At 41.0% G+C, this 24,918-nt stretch overlaps 1 protein-coding gene across 8 annotated transcripts in view; it reads left to right on the forward strand.

The window, feature by feature from the left end:
• The window catches only part of NRP1 (neuropilin 1), a 177,508-nt gene that overhangs the window by 111,552 nt on the left and 41,038 nt on the right, over window positions 1–24,918 (forward strand). For all 8 annotated transcript variants that reach the window (XM_066387487.1, XM_066387495.1, XM_066387490.1 and 5 more), the window contains 2 exons: window positions 607–938; window positions 7,075–7,219. In XM_066387487.1, the coding sequence (XP_066243584.1) occupies window positions 607–938; window positions 7,075–7,219 (477 nt within the window). The remainder of the gene's footprint in view (window positions 1–606; window positions 939–7,074; window positions 7,220–24,918) is intronic.

The following is a 24,918-nucleotide window of genomic DNA, read 5'->3' on the forward strand; positions in this document are numbered from 1 at the left end:
TGGTTGAAAGGACACATGTGAATCCTGTGTGCACAGATGTGGCAGGTATGACTCAAGGAAATGCCCTGCTCTGTATGGTATATCACTTTGTGTGTAAAGTAGCTCAGTAATTAATCCTTAGGGTTCAGCTAACAACATGGTCAGTTTAGTTATTATATTAGGTCCATGCCTTTGAAGATGGTTCTATTTTTAGGCTAACTTCTGGTTATAGTATGCAGAATTGAGTTGTTTCAAAGGGAAGAAAAATGGTTATTATTCCTGTGCAGGTCCTTGTTTGGGATGTACAATTTTGAAAGGAGAATAACTGAAGTGTTGAATATTTTATTTTTAAGTCACCAATCAATCAATGGTTGGCACTCTTCCTTATCCTCAGAAGCCACTTGGGCCACTGTAGAAGACACAAAAAGATCTATGATGATGTTAATTGTCTTGGAAAAACTCAAAAAGGAGGGAAGTATTTTTTTTATGGAAGATTTTCTTTATTGGAATGTGGCATAAGGAGGGGAGTTTAATGTCAAATGATCAGAGATTTAAACATATGTTCTTTCTAAGCATCGAGACTTCTAGAAAATCATTTTCCCTTCTATATGTCATCCCACCCTCTAGACTATCCTTGCTCTGGGATGTTGGGCATGGTGTCTGGACTGATTTCTGATGCCCAGATTACTGCATCAAACCGAGGAGACAGGAACTGGATGCCGGAAAATATTCGCCTGGTGACCAGTCGCTCAGGCTGGGTGCTGCCTCCCGCCTCGCACCCGTACGTAAATGAGTGGCTCCAGGTGGACCTGGGGGAAGAGAAGATTGTGAGGGGCATCATCATTCAGGGAGGAAAGCATCGGGAGAGCAAGGTGTCCATGAGGAAATTCAAGATCGGGTACAGCAACAATGGCTCGGACTGGAAAATGATCATGGACGACAGCAAACGCAAGCCTAAGGTGAGATCCAGGGACAGGAAGCATGGGGACTGCCAGGGGGAGTCCTTCCTCCCATCCATAATGTCGCTCAGGGACTTGCCGCATTGCCTGAGGAAGCTAGACTTCTGGTTTCCTTCCAGCCCTGGGATCAATGACCCCAGGTTCCAAGGCAGAAAGGGCTGGGGTTCAGAGAGTGAAGTCTGAGATAAGAGTGGAAACGAATAGCGTCACTGATGCCCTTTTTCTCCCTTAGAGTCAGCAGATAGCTGGACACAGACAGGAGACGAGGGCAGCCTTGGCGGTAGGGGTCAGGGCAGACCACAGCCACCAGACAGGGACTCAGTATCTCTCAGCAGTTCTCACTGATCCATTTGCTCCTTGTCTCCCCCCTTCTGTCACCCTCTCTCCTTTTAAGTAGATCATTAAAAGTTTTTAATTATGTTAAAATACACATAACATAAAATTCACCACCTTCCCCTTTGTAGGTATACAGTACAGTGATGTCGAGTGCACTTATATTGTTGGGCAACCCGTCTTCATAACTTCCCCTTCTTGCCAAACTGAAAGTGTGTACCCACTAAGCAGTGACTCCCAGCCCTTGGGAGCCACCAATCTGCTCACAGTCTATGAATCTGACTGCGTTAGCTTCCTCCTACAATATGAACTTGTCCTCTGTGACTGGCTTTTTACACTCAGCATAGTGTCTTCAAGGTTCATCCACATTGTCGGACCTTCCTTCCTTCTGAAGGTTGATGACTGTTCCATTGTGTGTGCATACCACATTATGTTTATCTGTTTGTCCATTGATGGATCCTTGGGTTGCTTCTACTTTTGACTGTTTTGTAACACCTGGGCATTGGTTTATGCATCAGAACCTTTTAAAATGCAGTTGCCTCTTGGTCCAGCGAAAAGAGAAGGGAATATCTCAATATAAAAATATTCCAATGTTCATCAGAACACGTGTATATTTGTTTTCCAGACAGATGTTCTTTGGTGATTATGTTTTATTCAGGGTGATCATTGAAGTCATTTGCATTTCCTGAGCACACAAGGCCAATGAGGAATGGAGTATGTTGAACAGTCCCCAAACTGGTTTGAGACTAAAATAAGTAACAAACCACAGATGGTCGGTTCTACCTGCAGCATGGGAATTGTTTTCAGCTAATGATACTCCTCACACCCAAAACAATTGGCCTTTTGATTCCATCCTTCCCATCCCCACTTTTCCCAGGACCTAGCCCTTTTGTGAAAAACAGGTTCTAGCTAAGTGGTGGGAATATTGGCCTCGCTCCCATACTGAGTGTGAGGATCCAGCTTAGTGTAGTAACTCACACAGAGGCACTGCTGGCAGGAGAACCAGAGCTGGGCAGCTCGCTCCCACTCTGTCCAGATGTGGGGCCTTGCAGAGACTTTCCCATCCCCACCCCCGCCGGGTGTGGGTCAGCCACAGACAGGGCTGATGTAGTCAGCAGTGTAAGAAAGTCTCTCCCATCTCACCTCTCATTGACTTGTGGTTTCTAGAACATTTTGGAGTTTTTGTCATCTGTATGCAGCTACTTTCTTTTCTGTGTCCATTTCATTTTCCCTGTTATGTCTGCCCATCTTGTTTTGATGAAAGAAAATTAAAAAAAAAAAAATGTGGTGTCTCTAAGATCCAGTCCCTGAAGGAGCAGTGAGCTTTGCGACTTGATCACAAGGTATTGCTGCAGATGAACAACTTCCTGGAGCTGATGTCTCCTGGTGGTGTATCTGTAGTGACACATTCTTCAATGCTAGGTTCCCTAGAGAGGAAGAACACATGTCACTGTGTGCTCTGGGTAGGACACATCATAGGCTCTCCTTTGTTACCCAGACTGTCTGCAGTCGAGTCTGACACTATCCCTCTCTTGTCAGACATTGCATATAGACTTCCACAAGAAGCCAACACACAGTTTTCAATTTTAACCAAAACAAACAAAAAAATCCATATGAGATGTGTTGAATGTACTCGATTTTATTCATATTTTATAATCCCATCCATCATTATCTTCTTCCTATGGTGTTTAAACCCATGAAAGCTTCTAAGTTATTTACGTAGAATCTTGTTGGTGACTCCTAAGTGCACCTTCCCAGAAATAAAATCTTTATAATTAAAAAAGAAACTGGTAGAAACTTCAATTTAGAAGCAGTACATATTTCTAGGTTGCATAAAGATATTTGAAACGTACTATCTTTAAACTTACAAATGCAGGTTTCCTCCTGAGGATGCCAAGTCCTTTATATGTAACAGTGAAATCTACTGTTCTGTGAAATGAAACAGCACTTGGATTGATTTTTTTTTTTTTTTTTTTTTTTCATTTTTCTGAAGCTGGAAACAGGGAGAGACAGTCAGACAGACTCCCGCATGCGCCCGACCAGGATCCACCCGGCACGCCCACCATGGGGCGGCGCTCTGCCCACCAGGGGGCGATGCTCTGCCCATCCTGGGCGTCGCCATATTGCGACCAGAGCCACTCTAGCGCCTGGGGCAGAGGCCAAGGAGCCATCCCCAGCGCCCGGGCCATCTTTGCTCCAATGGAGCCTTGGCTGCGGGAGGGGAAGAGAGAGACAGAGAGGAAAGCGCGGCGGAGGGGTGGAGAAGCAAATGGGCGCTTCTCCTGTGTGCCCTGGCCGGGAATCGAACCCGGGTCCTCTGCACGCTAGGCCGACGCTCTACCGCTGAGCCAACCGGCCAGGGCCACTTGGATTGATTTAAAGTCCCCTCTGCGCTCTCCTTGCCTCCTCCCCTCAAACAGTGCGTGATGGACAAGATATGCTAGTCTTGGAATGCACTAGATTTTTCAGTATGAGATAGAAGATTTAAGTGCTGAAAGCCCTCTTCTTCTAAAACATGGTTAGTCAAAGGGCACAAAGACCTTTCATAAATGACCTCATGTAGCCAAATTAGCGCAGTTCCATATGGCTCTTCACGGCTAACATTCTTCCCAGCTCATTTCTAACAGCTTTTATAATGGGTTTATGTCGTGCTAATTCTTTGCTCAAGTTAAAAGTAGGAGAAGCATCTGGGATTCCACAGCTATAACTGCTCTTCTCCTGTGATTGTTGAAGCTACGTTAACATAGACAGCTTGCATGTGTGGTAACTCTTCATTCATTATAATAAATATATTACAGATACCCCTTAATTGACCCTAACAGTAATACACATCAGATTCTCAATTACTGGCAGCAACTGCAATTCTCTCAATAGTGCGGAACTCCACCCAGCAGGGAATATATTCTTGAAAATAATAGAAGGAAACCTTAATTGAGAGAAGTGGTCTATGTTGGCCACGTACTTTGAAATTCCCCGGAGGCTCTTCTGACTTGAAAGGAACCATGAGTTTACTTTTAGAACTCTGAAAATCCCCGGTTATGTCACAGCCGACCCAATCTGATTGTCTCCTCTTTATGTCTTCTGTTTTTACCAGGACATTCCCACCCCTGAATGATAGCTTTTTTGGTTGCTTTATGACTCTGTGGTTGCCAATCTGGCTGACGCAGCCAGGGGCTAGTAATCTACTCCAACTGCTCTACCAGGTCTAGTAGCCCCAAATGAAATGCATTTAAAGAAAAAAGAATAAAACTAAATGTGGGGCCTTGGGCAAAGACCTCGATTTCCCAGAACTCAGTGTTTTTGTCTATTGAAAACACTGAGATTGGGTTATTTCTAAGGGCAGGGGCACCATAACAGCAGGGTAGTGAAGGGCAACAGTTTGGATTGCTCAGCTTTGAATCCTAGCTCTGCCACATACCCGACGGCCAAAGGCACACTCTCTGTGGCTCTTCTGTAAAATGAAGGTTGTCATAGAACCTGCCTCATGGAGTTGCGTTGAGGACTAAATGCACTTGGAACAACACCTTTCACCAGTAAACATCACAGAATGTTTGATATACAAAAGGCCACACTAAAGTACAAGGCAGTTTGATTTTTCTAAACACCCACCCCTTCTCCCATTCTGGACTGGGCAAATGGTGGTGTTGAGAGACAAAGCTGTAGGGAGGCTTCCCCATTTCTTGAAAAGGAAAACAGCTACTGTCATTGCTCCATTTGCTTAAGATTCCGCACAAGGAATTTGACCTTCCTGTCCATATGAAAAAGAGAAAAGAAAAAACTAAAAGAATACAGCAGCATCATGAGCAGTGGGTAGCCTGGCTCCCGAAACAGGTCACAGGGACTCCTAGTGAGGAATGAGGTGGACAGAGAGGGGCAAAGCAGCCAGGCATCAGAATGTCACCTCACAGACAGGGCTCTGGTTCCCTTCTTGAGATAAGAAGGCCCGTCTTTATCTACAACCACCTCCCTGTGGTAGAACTGCATAGGCAAACAGCAATTTCAAGGGATTGGAATCACCCAACTTCTTGAGCCAACCGTGTTTGCACAGCATTAAATTGACTCTATCCTACTTCTGCAATTTAATTGACCCCTGTTCTAGTGAGACCCCCCACCACCACTCATTGAAGAGAATGTAACAAGAGCAGCTACTGAAAATGTGGGGTCTACGCTAAGCCCTGAAAATCAGCGAGTTCTCTTTCTGAGTCATTGTCCTCCTCCTCAAGGAAGCAATGAAAGTGTCACTTCTCCCAGATCCATCAGCACAGAATTTAAAAACTATCTCATTAAAAGCATCCAGTGTCGGCTGCCTCTGTGTGTACCTTGGTTTCTGAAAAATGACATCCATCCCTTCTTAGAGAAATTTTCATTGTCCTTTCCTTTTCAGGTATAAAAGGAATGTCAGCAACGGTGAGGTTCAAATAATTTAACAACCGGTTCTCTGCCCTAATGATCGTTCTAAGTATAAAAAAAAAGATATGCCAAAAGGTAGTTTATTATTTTGTGCATTTAATACTTAAATAAGAACAATAAGAGAGGTACACAGAACTAGATTATAAGAAAGACTTTCAAAATATGAATAAAAAAAACATTAAATAATACCTGACAAAAACAATAAAACTGTTATTTAAGGTATTTCCATATTGCTTCTTGATTGTCCCACTTGCAATTTTTTTCACCTGTGGACAGAATGAACATTTCTGTGGGCGTTTAGAATATACTGTTACACAGAGGAACATTAAAAAAAGAGTAAGAGGCTGACCAGGTAGTGGCGCAGTGGATGGAGCATCAGACTGGGATGCCAAGGACCCAGGTTTGAGGCCCCGAGGTTGCCAGCTTGAGCACGGGCTCATCTGGTTTGAGCAAAGCTCACCAGCTTGGACCCAAGGTCACTGGCTCGAGCAAGGGGTTTCTCGGTCTGCTGAAGGCCCACAGTCAAGGCACATATGAGAAAGCAATCAATGAATAACTAAGGTGTCGCAATGCACAACAAAAAACTAATTGAGCCCTGGCCAGTTGGCTCAGCGGTAGAGCGTCAGCCTAGCGTGCGGAGGACCCGGGTTCGATTCCCGGCCAGGGCACACAGGAGAAGCGCCCATTTGCTTCTCCACCCCTCCGCCGCACTTTCCTCTCTGTCTCTCTCTTCCCCTCCCACAGCTGAGGCTCCATTGGAGCAAAGATGGCCCGGGCGCTGGGGATGGCTCCTTGGCCTCTGCCCCAGGCGCTAGAGTGGCTCTGGTCGCAACATGGCGACGCCCAGGATGGGCAGAGCATCGCCCCATGGTGGGCGTGCCGGGTGGATCCCGGTCGGGCGCATGCGGGAGTCTGTCTGACTGTCTCTCCCTGTTTCCAGCTTCAGAAAAATGAAAAAAAAAACAAAAAAACTAATTGATGCTTCTCATCTCTCCGTTCCTGTCTGTCTGTTCCTGTCTATCCCTCTCTCTCTTACTCTCTCTCTGTCTCTGTAAAAAAAAAAAAAAAAAGAGTAAGAAATATAAATTCATGATTTCCACATTGGGCAGCTGCCCAAGTGCCCACCTTAGAGAGAACCCTGATTACAAGTGCCATTTTGATAACCAGTTTGCCCAACTCAATAAAGAATTAGGTATAGGTTCTGCCTACTCAGTGCAAACTGGCTGAATCCCACCACTGAATATCAGACATTTACCAAGTGGTAGAATGAGCTCTGTTTCTCTGCCCTCATAAGAATCCAGAGAAGAGACTCTTCTTCTGAAAGGGAGGTCTGATGATAACTGTTTTTTGTTTTGTTGTGTTTTGGTTTTGTGGTTTTTTTTGTACTTCACAGTCCTTTGAAGGCAATAGCAACTATGATACACCTGAACTACGGACTTTTCAACCGCTTGCCACACGATTCATCAGAATCTACCCTGAGAGAGCCGCTCACAGCGGACTAGGGCTGCGGATGGAGCTGCTGGGCTGTGAAGTAGAAGGTAATTACAGTTTTCAGAGTCCTTTCTAGTTTCCTCATTTTTTTATTTCCTTTTTTATGTATTTATGCTCCTGATGGTGCTGTTGCAAACTGCAGTCCTTTCCCTGCAGCATGGTCTCCTCTGTGCCTGCCAGTCTGCAAGGCTCGACATTCTAGCACATTCTAGAACATTCCAATCTGCAAAACAGTGCCTTTAGAATCCTACCTTTGTCTCGATGGTTTGCATAACTCTCTTCAGATTCTGTGGGGTTGTCTCCTTTGAATTCTTTTTGTTTGTTTGTTTGTTTGTTGTATTTTTCTGAAGTTGGAAACGGGGAGGCAGTCAGACTCCCGCATGCGTCCGACCAGGATCCACCTGGCATGCCCACCAGGGAGTGATGCTCTGCCCATCTTGGGCATTGCTCTGTTGCAACCAGAGCCATTCTAGCGCCTGAGGCAGAGGCCATGGAGCCATCCTCAGCGCCCGGGCCAACTCTGCTCCAATGGAGCCTTGGCTGAGGGAGGGGAAGAGAGAGACAGAGAGGAAGGAGAGGGAGAGGGGTGGAGAAGCAGATGGGCACCTCTCCTGTGTGCCCTGGCCGGGAATCGAACCTGGGACTCCTGTACTCCAGGCTGATGCTCTACCACTGAGCCAACCGGCCAGGGCTTTCCTCTGAATTCTTAAAAAATAATAATAATCATTTATTATGGAAAAATTTCCACAACACAGTTTGTCTTGTGAAAGTAAACAATTCTGTGGCATTTAGTGCACTCACAGTTGTTTGTGCCTTCATCTTGTTCCAGAACATTTTAGTCCCTGCAAAATAAAGCCCCTTATTCATGAACCAATATTGCTCTGCCTCCCCCTTTCCCACACCCCGGCAACCACCAACCCTGCTGAAGTTGTCAGGGTTATTCAGATGTCTGTGTCTGGCCCAGGTGTGTGTAGGCCAGTGGTTCTCAACCTGTGGGTCGCGACCCCAGCGGGGTCGCCTAAAGCCATTGGAAAATACATAATGCATATCAGGTATTTACATTCCGAATTATAACTATAGCAAAATTATAGTTATGGAGTAGCCACCAAAATTATTTTTTGGTTTGGGGATCACTGCAACATGAGGAACTGTATTACAGGTCACGGCATTAGAAAGGTTGAGAACCACTGGTGGAGGCAGTGCTGACCACTGTAACATGCCAGCAGGAAGCAGTGTGTGACAGACTGGAACATCCAGGCATCCTCTTTGATGAATTACTTAGGCTCCTGTAGGGACATACAACATTACAAGAGATAGTGTATGTGAATGTAAAGTGAGGTGTGTCTGAGGCTATTACCACAGAAACGTCGGTCATCATCTGCAAGTACTATCGGGACACATCAAGTCCCACACTAACCTCAGAACAGTTCCCTCCTCTGCACTTTTATTGCATAATGAAATTAATGTTTGAAAAAATTATATGATTGTTGCTTATTATACCCTTTAATGATTTGTGTTTGTGTGTGTGTGTGTGTCTGCATTAGAATTCTCATCTGCCTTAGATTTAGACATCAGAAAGTAACTTGTTCATCTCTGTGAGGGTCTTTCTACAGGTTAGCTAAAAAAAAATAATGGCTGTTTTTGGTACCCAGATGCTAATCAGTTCAGCATGTGCTCACATTTGAAGAATGCTTTTTAAATATCACCTTCTTGTGGTTTCAAAATTGTGCATGTTTTCAGCTCCCCAAATATAATTACATTCCTGGGCACATTAAGATATCGTAAAAAACTCTTACACACTACACCATTTTAAGCTATGAACTACCACCCTGGTGAATAATTTATAGCTACTTTTCTCTATGTGTTTATTTTAAGACAGACCATTATTTTCCCCCTTCTTTGTTGTGTAGATGTTTTCCTATCTGCAATCATATGTCAGACCTGTGAATTAGCCTGTCCCTCTCAACACAGCCCCTAAATGAACATGTGCCAGGGCTTTGGCAACAATGACAAGAAAAAGACTGGGTGGGCCAACTTGAGCCAACTGCAGACTCATTCATTCAGTTTTCTGAGGAACTTGGTCCCATGCAAAAGGGAGCCCACTGCTGTGAGACAGGGCTCAGCCCACATACGTGGAAGTGGCCCTGATCCAGGCAGTGGGAAGAACCACTGGTGGGAAAGACACCATCCAGCGGGCAGCTTGCCAGTGTCAACTCTGTCGCTTGCACAAGCTAGAAATCGCAGGGAAGGGACTTGCCACAGATGTTCCCAAGCTTTTACGGAAGTGAGGAAGTTGCCCTAAGCCGTGTGAGAAGCCAGCATCCAGGAAAGGAATGTCAACACCTTATCACAATTGGTGAAGGGGGCGTGATTTCTTCTTCCTCAAATTGGTTAACCCGCCCTACTCAATATCTACTTTATGCCTTATTCTATTGGAGACACTGAGAGGGATACAGAAAAAGATACAGTACCTCCCCACCCTCCCTGCATATCCACCTTACTTGGGGCTAGCATTTATATTTAGGAAAAAATAGAGGATTAAACTATTTTCAAGTATTCAAATTAGGGAACAAAAATTGTTTGCCTTCAACACTTTTTTTCAATTTAATCTTGGTACTACTCTGGGCCTTCCGATGCAGAACACCTTCATAAAAACCATAAGGACTGCAGAAGAGTTGGCAAGCTGAAGAGACAGTTTCAAAGATGGGAAGGTCACATGTTATTAAGAGCCAGGACAGCTCACGAAAAGACAGGTGTCTGGATTGTCGGAGAGGATTTAGTTAATTCAGCAAGAACGGTGAGTGGAGTCTGGGGGATTTCAGTCCAGATGGCAGAGTAGGTAGATGCCATGAGTGCCTCCTCCCAGGACCACATCACAGTGACAACTAAATTACAGAACAACCAACCTGGAGAACCACCTGAAGGTGAATTGAACAGAAGTCCTATAACTAAAGATATAAAGAATAAGTCATGTCAGAGCAGGCTAGTCCCACACCCACATGTGGCAGTTGAGAATTGGGAGGGACATCTTGGCTGCAGAGGAGTAAGGAGTCCAGGCCCACACACCAGGCTCCTGGGCCCAGAGCACCATTGCTGGGAAGAGTAGCCCCCACAACAGCTGGATGTGAAAATCAGCGGTGATTCTTTCTGTCTGGGTGAGACCGAGGTTTTTGGAAATATAGTCATCCCCTTTAAGGGGCCACGCACAGATGCCCCTGCTCACAGGCACTTGCCCTGAGCTCCAGCAGAGGTGCAGTGGCAGGAGGGACAAACGAGATTTACAGGTAGAGGCAGAATTGTTTGGCTTCTGGGAGAGGGGTGAAGAGACAGCTGCAATTGTCCCTGTGTGGAGCTCTCCTCCCGCAAGTCCTGAGGGCATAAGAGGCCACCAGATCTGACTCTGAACGAACCTGGAGAACACTGTGTGCCCTACATGATGACTCCCCAAGACCCCCGCCCCACGCAGCTCTCTAGCCACCATCGTTCTCTCTGGAGCTGGCCGCTGGACTTGGGCAGAGCGTCTCCAGGAGCTCTCACAGTCATGGGAAGCCAGCCTCAGCCTCAGCCTGCCTGCCCATCTTAGAAACTCTGAGAGATGAGCAGGCCACAGGAAGAGGGTACCTTTTGACGAATGCCCGGCCCCATGCTCGACACTGGCACCAAATCTGAGTCTGTGTTAACATGTGAACACCACTCACCTTACCCCGATTACTCCCTGAGACCCCATCCCACCAAAATCCTGCATGGCCAGAGGCTCTTCCAGGACTGTGTCTATTGTTGAGTGGCCCCAGGTCATTTACTGGGGCCACCAGCCTTGGTTTGATTCAATGCATGGTCTTGTCTACACACCTCCAGGGCAGCACAGGGAAAGAACAGCCAAGGCATCTTTGTAGCTTATACCAGGTGGCCCAGGTCAGTCACAGGCAGAGACTGACATTGGCCTGAGCTGGCATTCCTCCCAAGAAGCCCCAGAACCAACACATCCAGTGGCTGGCATCAGACCACAACTGAGCACCCTTACTGAGCTCCAATGGCACACAGAAAATGTGGTCTCAGTAGGAAACAGAACTTTACGTGGCAAAAGGCTGCTCTGCAGAGTGACCTCACCCAGCAGCTTATAATGCTGTGGTTATGGCCAATCCCCACAGCCAGTCAGCATGAAGGGCAACCCAACTCACTGACTTGCCAACAGCAATCAAGACTCAACTACAGCAGGTAGGCACACACAGCTTACACCAGATACAGTTCTGGATGGAGCACCTAGCTCAGGGGTTCATGGAGTTGTGCAGTGAACACATGGAGGACACCAAAGTTAGCCACTCTGCCAAGACAAGTAGGCATAGCAGATCTACCTGATTTATTAAAACAAACACAGAGAGGCAGCCAAAATGAGAAGGAAATGAAACATTTCCCAAGTGAAAAAACAGGAGAAAAGCCTAGAAAAAGAGTGAAACAAAATGGAGGCAAGCAATCTACCAGATAATGAATTCAAAACAGTGGTTATAAAAATGCTCAAGGAACTTAGGGGAAGAATAGAGAAACTCAGTGAGAACTTCACACAAATAGATAATAAGCTTACAACAGCACATAGAAAAAAGAATCTGCCAGAAATAAAGACTACCATACTGAAATGAAGAATAACTAGAAAGAATCAGCAGCAGATAAAATGAAGCAGATGACTGAATCAGCAATTTGGAAGGAAGGATGGTAGAAAACAACCAATCTCAACAGCAAAAAGAAAAAATAATTAAAAAAAAAAGATAATTACATGAAAAGAAGTAAAAAGAGGATAGTTTAAGGGACTTTTAAGACAACACCTAGCATAACAATATTTATTACATAGGGGTACCAGAAAGAGAAGAGAGAGAGAGAGCAAGGGATTGAGAAACTATTTGAAGAAATAATGACTGAAAATTTCCCTAACCTCGCACAGAAAAATGGACATACAAGTCCAGGAAACACAAAAAATCTCAAGTTGAACCCAATGAACCCAAACCAAGACACATCATAATTAAAATGGCAGAGGTTAAAGACAAAGAGAAAAATTTAAAAGCAGCGAAAAAAAAGCAGTTAGTGACCTACAAAGGAACATCCAAGGGAATTCTCAATAGCAACTTTGTAAGCCACGAAAGATTGACACAAAAAATTCAAAGTAATGAAAAACAAAGACCTACAACCAGGCTATCATTAAAATTGAAGGAAAGAGGAAAGCCAAGGTGGCAGCAGAGTAGGTAGAAGGTACACTCACCTCCTATCAAGGTCAAACTGGAATTACAACTAAAATGTAGAACAATCAACCTCCCTTGAGATTACCTGAGCAGAAGTCTTATAACCAGGGATTGACAGAAGCCATATTGAGACTGGTAGGAAGGACAGAGATGTGAACAGGGTTGGCCCTGCTCCCACATGCCCCATCTGAGATTCCAGAGAGATGTCTCGGCTACAAAGCTTCCCTTTGAAGAGCACAGGGTATCAACCCCACACCAGGGTCCCCAGCCCAGAGCACCAGAGCTGGAAAAAGGTACCCACATAATATCTGGCTGTGAAAACCAGTGTGGTTTTTGTCTATCAGGGAGAGAAAAAAGTCTGCTAGAGACACTGGCCCCCTTTTAATGGTGCAATGTACAAAATCCCATTCACAGATACCCTGGGCTCCAGCAGGTGGAAGACCAAGAAAACTAGAGTGTGGGAGAAGAGACGGGGGTTAGTGGCTCTGGGGAGAGAATGGAATAGACAGCTGCCAGGATAACTGTGCTGAGTCATTCTCCAATACTGCAAATATAATCTTTCTTAGGTAGATCACTCTTCTCCTTGTGGCATCAGCATGGGGGGAAACAGTAACCCCACCCTATAAACTCTTTGTCACCACAACCTACAGAGCTTGCACCCTACTGAGGAGTCAGTGGCCAAGGCTGAGGTGTAAAATTCCAGGGAGACTTGGAGTGGGGTAGAAGGTCAGTGACTGGTTGTGTGGCTTTGGGATGAGAGACATTCCCATATCCCAAAAACCTGACCAATCCTTCCCCCTTATGGGAGATACTCTATTCCCAACCTCTGGGCTCCCAATAGCCAACTGCCCCACTTTCCCAGTGCCTGGTGGCCTTGCCCTGCCAAGCACAAGACTCCCTAGGACATCTGGGCAGACTCCAAAACAGGCTGATTTGTCTGTCTCTGGGTAGGGAACCACTCCTCTCCTATTCCCCAAGCCTGACTAGCACCTCCCCTTCATGGGAAATCAATGAGCTCCACCCTCCAGACATCTGGCTGCCCATCCAACTGGGCTCAGACTCTTGGCATAATCCACAACAGACTGAGTTATGTGGGCACGAAGATAGGGTCATTTATCCATCACAAACCTGACTAGTGCAAAGCCTGCCTTTCACATGGCCAAATCTTGGTTTGTTTGGGCCTGATAAACTGTGCTGCCCTCATCCTGCTAAATCCCTGAGTACCTGCCCCAACACAAAGGTCTGCGGGCACTTGGTAGAGGTAACTAAACTTGGTATACCCTGGTATTTTTGCTAAGTGGCCTCTTTGTTGAACTGGCACTTTGTTTGAATTTGTATCAATCTGGTGAACACCACTTGCCCCTACCTGGTGGCTCACTGAGAACATACATCATATAACTCAAGTACCACCAAAGGCTATTTCAATAACTGAGCCTTACAGACAGCCAGTGGGAATAGGAAAGCAGAGGTGGATCTGGGGTGCCATAGGCCTTCTGCTGACAACCCTGGGTCCAGTGCTGTTGGAAACCTTCATTGGTGTGCAGCTTGATTCTTCCCAACCACAACAAAGCCTAGTAGAGGCAGCCACAAACTTTGGGTCACCTTGTAGCTCCAAACAGGTTGCCAACAGCCAGTCACAGGCAACATCTGACATTGATTTACACCAGAGTTTTTGCCAAGAGGCCCCAGAACCAACACACACAGCTTCAGACTACATCAGAGCAGGACCCAATTAGCTTCACAAGCAACATATCCAAAGGGAGATTTTTGAAGGCACCAGACCCTGCTGACTTTAATTCCTCTTTATATGGTCAGCATCAGCACAGCCTCATACACTATAGTCAGGGTAAATCTGCACAGCCAGCAAGCCTAAGGATTGAACCCAAAAACAAACAGACCAAGAGAAATCAAGACTAAGTTACAACAATATGGCCCACATAACCCACACAAAGGTCATTCCTGGAGTACTCAGCACAGGGATCAGGAGACTGCATACTTAGTGCCACAGTAAACCTACTATATAAAGCCACCCCACCAAAAGTGGGAGATATAGGAGATACATATAATGCATAGAAACAAACACAAAGAGGCAGACAAAATTGTGAGACAAAAAAACATGCCCCGAATAAAAGAACAGGAGACATCTCCAGAAAAAAAGAGCTAAATGAAATAGAGGTAAACAATTTGCCAGATATAGAGTTCAAAAAAATGGTTATAAGGATGCACACAGAACTTCATGAGAACTTCAAGGAACTTACTGAGAACTTCAATAGCATGCAAGAGGACACAGAAACCATGAAAAGGAAGCCTGATCTGTAGTGATGCAGTGGATAAAGCATCAACCTGAAACACTGAGGTTGCTGGTTCAAACCCCTGGGCTTGCCCGGTCAAGACACATACAGGAAGCAACTACTACAAGTAGATGCTTCCTGCTTCTTCCCCCCTGCCTGTCCAAAAATCAATAAATAAAATCTTTAAAAAACACATGAAAAAGAACCAGTCACTTGTGTAGAACACAATATCTTAAATGAAGAATACATTAGAAGGAATAAACAGGTTGGATGAAGTAAAGGATTAAAACACTGCTTTGAAAAACAAAGTAGCAGAAAACACCCAATCACAGCAGCAAAAATAAAAAGAATTTCAAAAATGAGGATAATTTAAGGGAACTTTGGAACAATATGAAGTGTAACGACACCTGTACCCTAGGAATAGCACAAGGAGAAGAAGAGAGAACCAATTTGAGAAAATAATGGCTAAACAATTTTCTAACCTAGTGAAAAAAAGTACACACAAAACCAGAGTTGTAAACAAGATGAACCCAAAGAGGTTCACACCAAGACACATCATAATTAATATAGCAAAGATTAAACACAGAGAGAATCTTAAAAGCAGAAACAAAAAGACAATTAGTTACCCAAAAGGGAGTTCTAATATAGTTGTCACCTGATTTCTCAACATAAACGTTTCAGGCCAGAAGGGATTGGCATGAAATATTCAAAATGATGAAAAGCAAGGACCTACAACCAAGACTATTTTACCCAGCAAGACTATCATTTAAAATTAAAGAGAAAATAAAGATCTTCTCAGACAAGAAAATGCTAAAGGAGTTCATTACCACCAAACCAGTACTAAAGAAATGTTAGAGGACCTGCTTTAAGAAAAAGAAGAAGAAAATAAAACAGGAATGTAGTTATAAAAAAGAAAATGGCAATAAATATGTACTTATCAATAATTACTTCATATGTAAAAAACTTAAATGCTCCAATCAAAAGACATTGGGTAGCTGAATGAATAAGAAAACAAAATCAAAACATATGCAGTCTGCAAGAGACCCACCTCAGAATGAAAGCTACACACAGATTAAAAGGAAAGGAATGAAAATAGATATATCATACAAATAGAAATTTTAAAAAGCTGGAATAACAACATTTATATTTGACAATTCTTAAAACAAAAGCTATAGTGAGAGATGAAGAGGGTACTACATAATGTTAAGGGATCAATCCAACAAGAAGATATAACCCGTGTAGACATTATACACCCAACATAAGAGTACCTAAATATATAAAATGAATCTTGATGAACAGAAAGGGAATTATTGACAGTAATACAATCATAGTAGGAGATTTTTAAAACCATTGACATTAATGAATAGATATTTCAAGACAGAAAATAATCGAGGAAACAGCAACTTTAATGATACATTAGATTAGAAGGATTTAATTGATATTGTCAGAGCATTTTACCCCAAAGTTGCAGAATATACACTCTTTTTTAGGATAGACCACATGTCAGGACACAGAACTAGTCTAATAAATTTAAGAACACTGAAATTATATCAGCCATCTTCTCTGACCATAATGGCATGAAACAAGAAACTAATCACAAGAAATAAATCATAAGAAAAAAATTGAAAAATACACAAGTACATGGAGGCTAAATAACATGTTATTAAATAATATTGGTTTAACAATGTAATCAGGAAGAAATCAAAAGATACATTTAAACAAATGAAAACAAGAACATAACAAAAAAAATTGATGGAGTACAGGAAAGCAGTTCTAAGAGGGAAATTCATAGCAAAACAGGCCTACATAAAGAAACAAGAAAAATTTCAAATAAGTAATCTAACTTTAAACTTAATGGAACTAGGAAAAGAACAATAAAGCACAGAGTGAATAGAAGACAGGAAATAATAAGCATCAGAGCAGAAATAAACAAAATAGAGTATTAAAATACAAAAAAAATAATGAAATAAAGAAGTTCTTTGAAAAGATAAACAAGATTGACAAACCTTTAAGTAAACTTATCAAGCCTGACCAGGCGGTGGCGCAGTGGATAGGGTGTCGGACTGTGATGCAGAGGACCCAGGTTTGAGACCCTGAGGTCGCCAGCTTGAGCGCGGGCTCATCTGGTTTGAGAAAAAAAAGCTCACCAACTTGGACCCAAGGTCGCTGGCTCAAGCAAGGGGTTATTCTGTCTGCTGTAGCCCCACAGTCAAGGCACATATTAGAAAGCAATCAATAAACAACTAAGGTGTCACAACGAAAAACTAATGATTGATGCTTCTCATCTCTCTCCATTCCTGTCTGTCTGTCTTTCCCTATCTATCCCTCTCTCTGACTCTCTCTCTATCTCTGTAAATAATAATAATAATAATAAATTAAGTAGACTTATCAAGACCAAAAGAGAGAGAACCCAAATAAATAAAATCAGAAATGAAAATGAAGTAACAACTGATATCACAAAAGTACAAATGATTGTAAGAAACTATTACAAACAACAATATGTCAACAAATGGACAATCTGAGTGAAATGGATAAATTTCTAGAAAAATACAATCTTCCACAACTGAATCAGGAAGAATCAGAAAATCTGCAAAGATGGATTACAACTACTGAAATTGAAGTAGTAATCAAAAAATTCCAACAAGCAAAAGTCCTGAACTGGATGACTTTACAGATGAATTCTACCAAACATTCAAAGAACTAACACCCATCTTTCTCAAACTATGCCAGAAAAATTCAGCAGAAGGGAAGACTCCCAAGCTCATTTTACAAAGCCAACATTACTCTGAATCCAAAACCTGACAAACACATACAGGAAAAGAAAAGTGTAAGTTAATATCCTTAATAACATAAATTCAAAAATCCTCAACAAAATATTAGAAAACTTAATTCATCAATACATTAAAAATATCACACACCATGATTAAGTGGGATTATTTCTGGGATGCAAGTTTGATTCAATATCTAAAAATTAATATGATATACACTTAAAAATAAAGGATAAAAATTATATGATCATATCAATAACTGCAGGAAAAGCATTTGACAAAATCTAGAATCCATTTATGATAAAAATAAAAAACTCAGCAAAGTGGGAATAGAGAGAACATATCTCAACTTAATAAGACTACATATGACAAACTCACAGGTAACATTGTACTCAATGAGGAAAAATTAAATGTATTTTCCTTAGGATCAGGAATAAGACAAGGATGTCCACTTTCACTACTTTTATCCACTGTAGTATTGAAAGTCCTAGCCACAGTAATGAGATAAGAAAAATCAATAAAAAGTATCCAAATTGGAAAAAAGTAAAATTCTCATTATTCGTAGATGATATGATATTGTATATATGTAGAGACTCCTAAAATTCAATCCTTCCCCCCCAAAAATGTTTGAACTGATAAATGAATTCAGTAATATAGCAGGATACAAAACTAATATTCAGAAATTGCTTGCATTTTTATACACCAATAACAACTATCAGAAAAAGAAATTAAGAAAGCAATCCCATGTACAATTTTATTTAAAAAAATAGATAGGAATAAATTTAACCAAGAAGATAAAAGGCTTGTACTCAGAAAACCAAAACACTTTCAAAAAAGATGTTGAAGAAGATAAAAATAAATAGTAGTGTATACCATGTCATGGATAAGAAGAATAAACGTTAAAATTTCCATACTACCCTAAGCAATGTATAGATTCAATGCAATCCCTTTCAAAATACCAACATAATATTTCACAGAACTAGAACAAATAATTATAAAATTTATTTGGAACCACAAAAGACCTTGAATAGCCACAACAATCTTGACAAAGAAGAATAAAGTTGGAGGCATCATACTATCTGATATCAAACTTATTTCAAGGCCATAATAATCAAAAGAACATGGTACTGACATAAAAACAGACATATATATCAATGGAATAGAATGCCTCGAAATAAACCCCATTTTTATTGTCAATTAATATTTGACAAAGGAAGCAAGAACATACAATGGGGTAAAGACAGTCTACTTAACAAATGGTGTTGGGATAGTGGGACAGATACATTCACAAAAGTAAACTAGAACACTTTTTTACACCTTATGCAAGAAAAAAAAAAAAACTTTAAATAGATTAAAGACAGACTCTCAAACCATAAAACTCCCAGAATAAAAATAGGCAGCCAACTCTTTGACTTTGTTCCTTATAATATTTTTTTGGATATATCTTCTCAGCCAAGGGAATAAAAGAAAAAAAATAAACGGGACTACATGAAGCTAGAAAGTTTTTGCACAGCAAAAGAAACCATCAACAGAGTGACGTCAGAGAAATGGTGGTGTGAGAGATACTCCCAATCTTTTCCCTTGAAATTTCAACAAATTCTACAACTGTAAAGAGAAAAAACGCCAGTTGAACCTGAAATACACACATACCAGATAGACAAAGGTATGATTGTGCAAGAAGGCAGGCCAAAGATAGAATCCACTCACAGAAGAAAAAAGAATTCCAGAGGACTGAGTCTTTCTCATTCCTAACGGACCTGCAGGAGGGAACACTGTTGGCGCAGGCTTTGTCTCAGAACCAGAGCCGGAGCCGGGAGAAGAGGAGAGTCTGGGAGGAAGGAGCTGAGATAGGGCAACGACAAAGAACACAGAGCAGGGCCCTATCCCGGTGTCTGCTGCACTCATGATTGCAGGCACTGGGCAATTGCAAGTGCTGGGCACACACATAGCCTGTGGCATGCTCCCAAGAACTTGTGGAGATCAGACCATGGGGCACTGGAGTGTGCTTGGTTTGCCTGCCCAACCCGCCAAGTTTAGCTTTGTGGTGCCAGATGCACTTGATCTGGGATCTGTGCCCCACCCGCTCCAAAGTTCAGGCACCGGCTTGCCCAGCAGAGTTTAGCATATGTGGGCGGGATGCCCCTGATCTGTGATCTCTGCAGCAATGGTTACTGAAGCTTGGACACTAGCTTGTGGTGCACAGCCCCTGCCCTGCCCAGAGTTGCACTTTGAGTGCTTAGAGTAGTATCTGAGGAGGGACTGGACTGGGTCACCCCAGCCTGCTGGTCCGCATTGCTCTCCTTGTTGTGGGAATGGTGGTGGCGGATGCCCCTCAGCTGGGTCTCCAGGCTGCTCTCTCCTGTCAGAGGTGGGGGTGCCTGGGTGCTTGATTCCCTGCTCTGTTGGGACGTGGTGGAGGGCCCTGGACGACTCCTGGTCGACCATTGCTAGAGCCATAAAATTGCAAAGCCCTAACAACAAGGCCCTCCTACTAATGTGACGACCCTGCCTGCATCATTATGATAGCAACGCCTCAGCAAAGCTCCACCCAAGAATCTCATAGAGGCAAACCTCCTACCAGGAAAAGGAATCAGTTACCTCTCAAAACTGGAAAAATATATTTCCTTTTTTTATTTTTTATTTTTCTGTTTTATCCCACTTTCTCTTCTTTCTTTTTTTTCTTTCTCCTTTTCCCATGTGAACTTCATGATCCTTAGTTGTTATATTTTTCATTTTTGATTTTTGCAAGGGTTTCATTTCTGTCACTTTCTCTTCTTTTCTTTCTCCCCTCCCTTCTCTCCTTCTATCACCCTTTTTTCTTTTTTTTCCCCATCTCACCTGAAAATCATTTTTCATCAAATTATTGTATTTTAGACATATACTCCTTTTTGTGGCATTTTGCTTGTTTTATACTTCATTTTTTTCTGTTTTTAATTTTTCTCAGTGTCTGCTTTTTATTATCTGAGGTTTTTGTTTTACTTATTATTTATTGAATTTTTGTTTTTTCACTGTATTATTTTTATTTTTTTATTTTCAGTTATCTCTTGTTAGGATTATTAACAATACCGCTCACAAATGCCATCAAGAAAAAAGAAGTCAAATGTGGATATACAAGACACAGACATAGCTCAGTTAGATGGTGAAAACTCTCTAGAAAAAATCTCAATTACATGGAAGCCTTGCAGCTTAATGACAGAGAATTCAAAATTGAAGGTCTAAAAATACTCAATAAGATACAATAAAACACTGAAAGGCAATTTAGTAAGCTCAAAAAACAACTTAATGAATAAAAAGAGTACTTCAAGGAAATTGAAACTATACAAAATAACCAAACAGAGATTTAAAAAACTCAATATATGAACTGAGAAATGAGGTAACAAACTTAGCTAATAGAATAGGCCATATAGAGAAGAAAATTAGTGACATCGAAGAAAGGCAACTAGAGATACTACAGAAAGAAGAAAAGAGAGACTCACAACTTTAAAAAAAAAAATGAGAAAGCCCTACAAGAATTGTCTGACTCTGTCAGAAAGAGCAGTATAAGAATAATGCTTATATTAGAAAAAGAAAAGAGGGAAAAGGGAATGGAGAACATATTGAAACAAATAATCAATGAGAACTTCCCAAGCCTGTGGAACGAGAGCCTCGAATCCAAGAAGCAAACAGAATGCTGAGTTACCTCAACCCAAACAGACCTACTTCAAGGCATATCATAATGAAATGATCACAAATCAATGACAAAGAAAGAATCCTCAAGGCAGCTAAGGAGAAGAATATAATATATAAAGGAAGGCCTATTAGGCTATCATCAGATTTCTCAGCAGAAATTCTACAAACCAGAAGAGAGTGGACCCCAATATTTAAAGTACTGAAAGAGAGGACCTGCCAGCCAAGAATACTATATCCATCAAAGCTGTTTGTCAAATATGAAGAGGAAATGAAAACATTTACAGACATACAGAAGCTGAGGGAATTTGTCACCAGAAAACCCCCACTATAGGAAATACTAAAGGGGGTTATCCAACCAGACACAAAGAACAAAACAAAATAAAACTACAAGTAAAAATTTTTAACAAAACCACAATAAAAACAAGGATAATCTGTAACAACAATAATATAAAAGGGGAGAGGATAAAGATCAGCAGTAGCAAAGGAGGATGGAGTGCAGAAGTACTCATGAGATAATGGACTCTAATAAATATGATAATTTTCTTTTAATAACCTAATTGTAACCACTCCTAAAAATGCCACTACTGAAACACATAGCTTAAAAAAAGAAGAAACAGAAGATACAAGTATGGAATACCACAAAACAAAAACAAATGACAGAAAAACAAAAAAGAAGAATCAAATAAGACAAAAAGATATCAGAAAGCAGTATATAAAATGACAATAGGAAATCCTCAAGTCTCAATAATTACATTAAATATAAATGGACTGAACTCACTAAAAATAAAGAGTCACAGAGTAGCAGATTGAATCAAGAAGCAAAACCCAACTGTATGCTGTCTTCAAGAGACACATAGAAGCTACAAGGATAAAAATAGATTCAAAGTGAAAGAATAGAAAATGATTCTCCAAGCAAATAATATCCAAAGAAAAGCAGGTGTAGCCATACTCATTATTGACATGCTGATACAAGACAACAAAGGTAACCAGAGACAAAGATGAACATTTCATAATGATAAAGGGGAAATTGCATCAAGAAGACGTAACACTTCTTAATATATATGCACCAAACCAGGGAGCACCAAAATATATAAGACATCTATTAACTGATGTAAAAGTACAAACTGAAAAAAATACAATCATCCTTGGAGACCTCAATAGATCATTGATGGCTTTAGATTGTTCATCCAAACAGAAAATCAATAAAGAAATATCGACCTTAAATGAAACACTAGAAAAAATGGAAATGATAGACATCTATGGGACATTTCATCCAAAAACGTCAGAGTACATACATTTTTCTCCAGTGTACATGGCACATTCTCAAGAACAGACCATATGCTGGGCCACAAAACTAACATCAACAAATTCAGAAAGGTTGAAATTATACCAAGCATAATATCTGACCATAAAGAATTCAACTGCAAAAAAGTAAACAAAGCCACAAAAATGTGGAAATTAAACAACATACTTCTAAAAAATGACTGGGTAAAGAAGAAATAAAAGAAGAGATCAAAAGATATATACAGACAAATGAAAATGACAACACAACATATCAGAATCTCTGAGATGCAGTGAAAGCAGTAGCAAGAGGGAAGTTTATATCATTACAGGCTTATAAGAACTAACAAGAGAGAGCCCAAGTAAACAACCTAACATCATATCTTAAGGAACTAGAAAAAGAAGAACAAAAGCAACCCAAAACCAGCAGAAGAAAGGAAATAATACAAATTAAAGCAGAAATAAATGAAATAGAGAACAGAAAAACTATAGAAAAAATTAATACGACAAAAAGCTAGTTCTTTGAAAAGATCAACAAAATTGACAAACCCCTGGCAAGACTCACTAAGGAAAAAAGAGAAAGGATTCATATAAACAAAATCCAAAATATAAAGGGAAATTACCATGGATATTATAGGGATACAAAGGGTTATTGTATAATACTATGAAAAACTATATGCCACCAAATTCAACAATCTGGAAGAAATGGATAAATTCCTAGAACAATACAATCTTCCTAGACTGAATCACGAAGAAGTAGAAAGCCTAAATAGACCCATAAGCAAGGAAGAAATAAAAACAACTATCAAAAACCTCCCTAAAAATAAAAGTCCAGGGCCAGATGGCTATATTAGTGAATTCTACCAAACATACAAAGATTTGTTTTCTATCCTTCTCAAAGTCTTCTAAACAATTGAAGGAGAAGCAATACATTCTAACACATTTTAGAAGACCTACGTAACCCTCATACCAAATCCTGGCAAGAACAACATAAAATAAAGAAAACTACAGACCAATATCTCTAATGAACACAGATGCAAAAATCCTAAACAACATACTAGCAAATCAAATACAACAAAACATTTAATTCATCATGATCAAGTCATCCCAGAATCACAAGGATGGTTTAACATAAGTAAAACAATTAATGTAATACACCATATCAACAAAACAAAGAACAAAAACCATATGATCCTATCAACAGATGCAGAAAAGGCTTTTGATAAAAAAGAATATCGTTTTATGTTTAAAACACTCAACCAAATGATTAGAGAAGGAAAATACCTCAGCATAATAAAGGCCATTTACAACAAACCATCAGCTAACGTCATGCTAAATGGTAAAAAAACTAAAAACATTTTTTCAAAAATCAGGAACAAGACAAGGCTGCCCACTCTCTCCACTCCTATTCAACATAGTGCTGGAAGTTCTAGCCAGAGCAATCAAACAAGAGAAAGAAATAAAAGGCATTCATATTGGGAAAGAAGAAGTTAAGCTTTCACTTTTTGCAGATGATTTGATCCTGTATATTAAAAAGGCCAAAGCCTGACCAGGCAGTGGCGCAGTGGATAGAGCGTTGGACTGGGACGTGAAGGACCCAGGTTCGAGACCCCGAGGTGACCAGCTGGAGTGTGGGCTCATTGGGTTTGAGCAAGGCTCACTAGCTTGAGCCCAAGGTTGCTGGCTTGAGCAAGGGGTCACTCGGTCTGTGGTAGCCCCCCGGTCAAGGCACATATGAGAAATCAATCAATGAACAACTAAGGAACCACAACAAAGAATTGATGTTTCTCATCTCTCTTTCTTCTGGTCTGCCTGTCCCTCTCTCTGACTCTCTCTGTCTCTGCCACAAAAAATAAAAAACAAAACAAAACAAAAAACTCAAAGACTCCACAGAAAGGCTACTAGAAACAATAAACCAATACAGTAAAGGTCTCAGGATACAAAATTAATATACAGAAGTCTATTTCTTTCTTATATGCCAACAATGAAACTTCAGAAAAAGAACTCAAAAAAATAATCCCTTTTACAGTTGCAACAAAAGTTAAATAAAATACCTGGGAATAAACATAACAAAGAATGTAAAGGACCTATATACTGAAAACTACAAAGCATTATTAAAGGAAATTGAAAAAAGACACAATGAAATGAAAAAATACTCCTTGTTCATGGATAGGAAGAATAAATATAGTTAAAATGGCCATTTTACCCAAAGCAATATACAAATTTAATGCAATTCCTATCAAAATTCCAATGTCATTTTTTAAAGAAATGGAACAAAAAAAATCATCAGGTTTATGTAGAACCATAAAAAACCCGAATAACCAAAGTAATCCTAAGGGGAAAAAAACGAAGCTGGAGGCATTACAATACCTGACTTCAAATTATACTACAGAGCCACAATAATCAAAACAGCATGGTACTGGCAGAAAAATAGACACACAAACCAATGGAATGGGATACAAATCCCAGAAATAAAACCACATATATATGGGCAAATTATCTTTGACAA

The sequence above is a fragment of the Saccopteryx leptura genome, chromosome 5 (assembly GCF_036850995.1).
Source record: "Saccopteryx leptura isolate mSacLep1 chromosome 5, mSacLep1_pri_phased_curated, whole genome shotgun sequence".
NCBI classification, from domain to species: domain Eukaryota; kingdom Metazoa; phylum Chordata; class Mammalia; order Chiroptera; family Emballonuridae; genus Saccopteryx; species Saccopteryx leptura.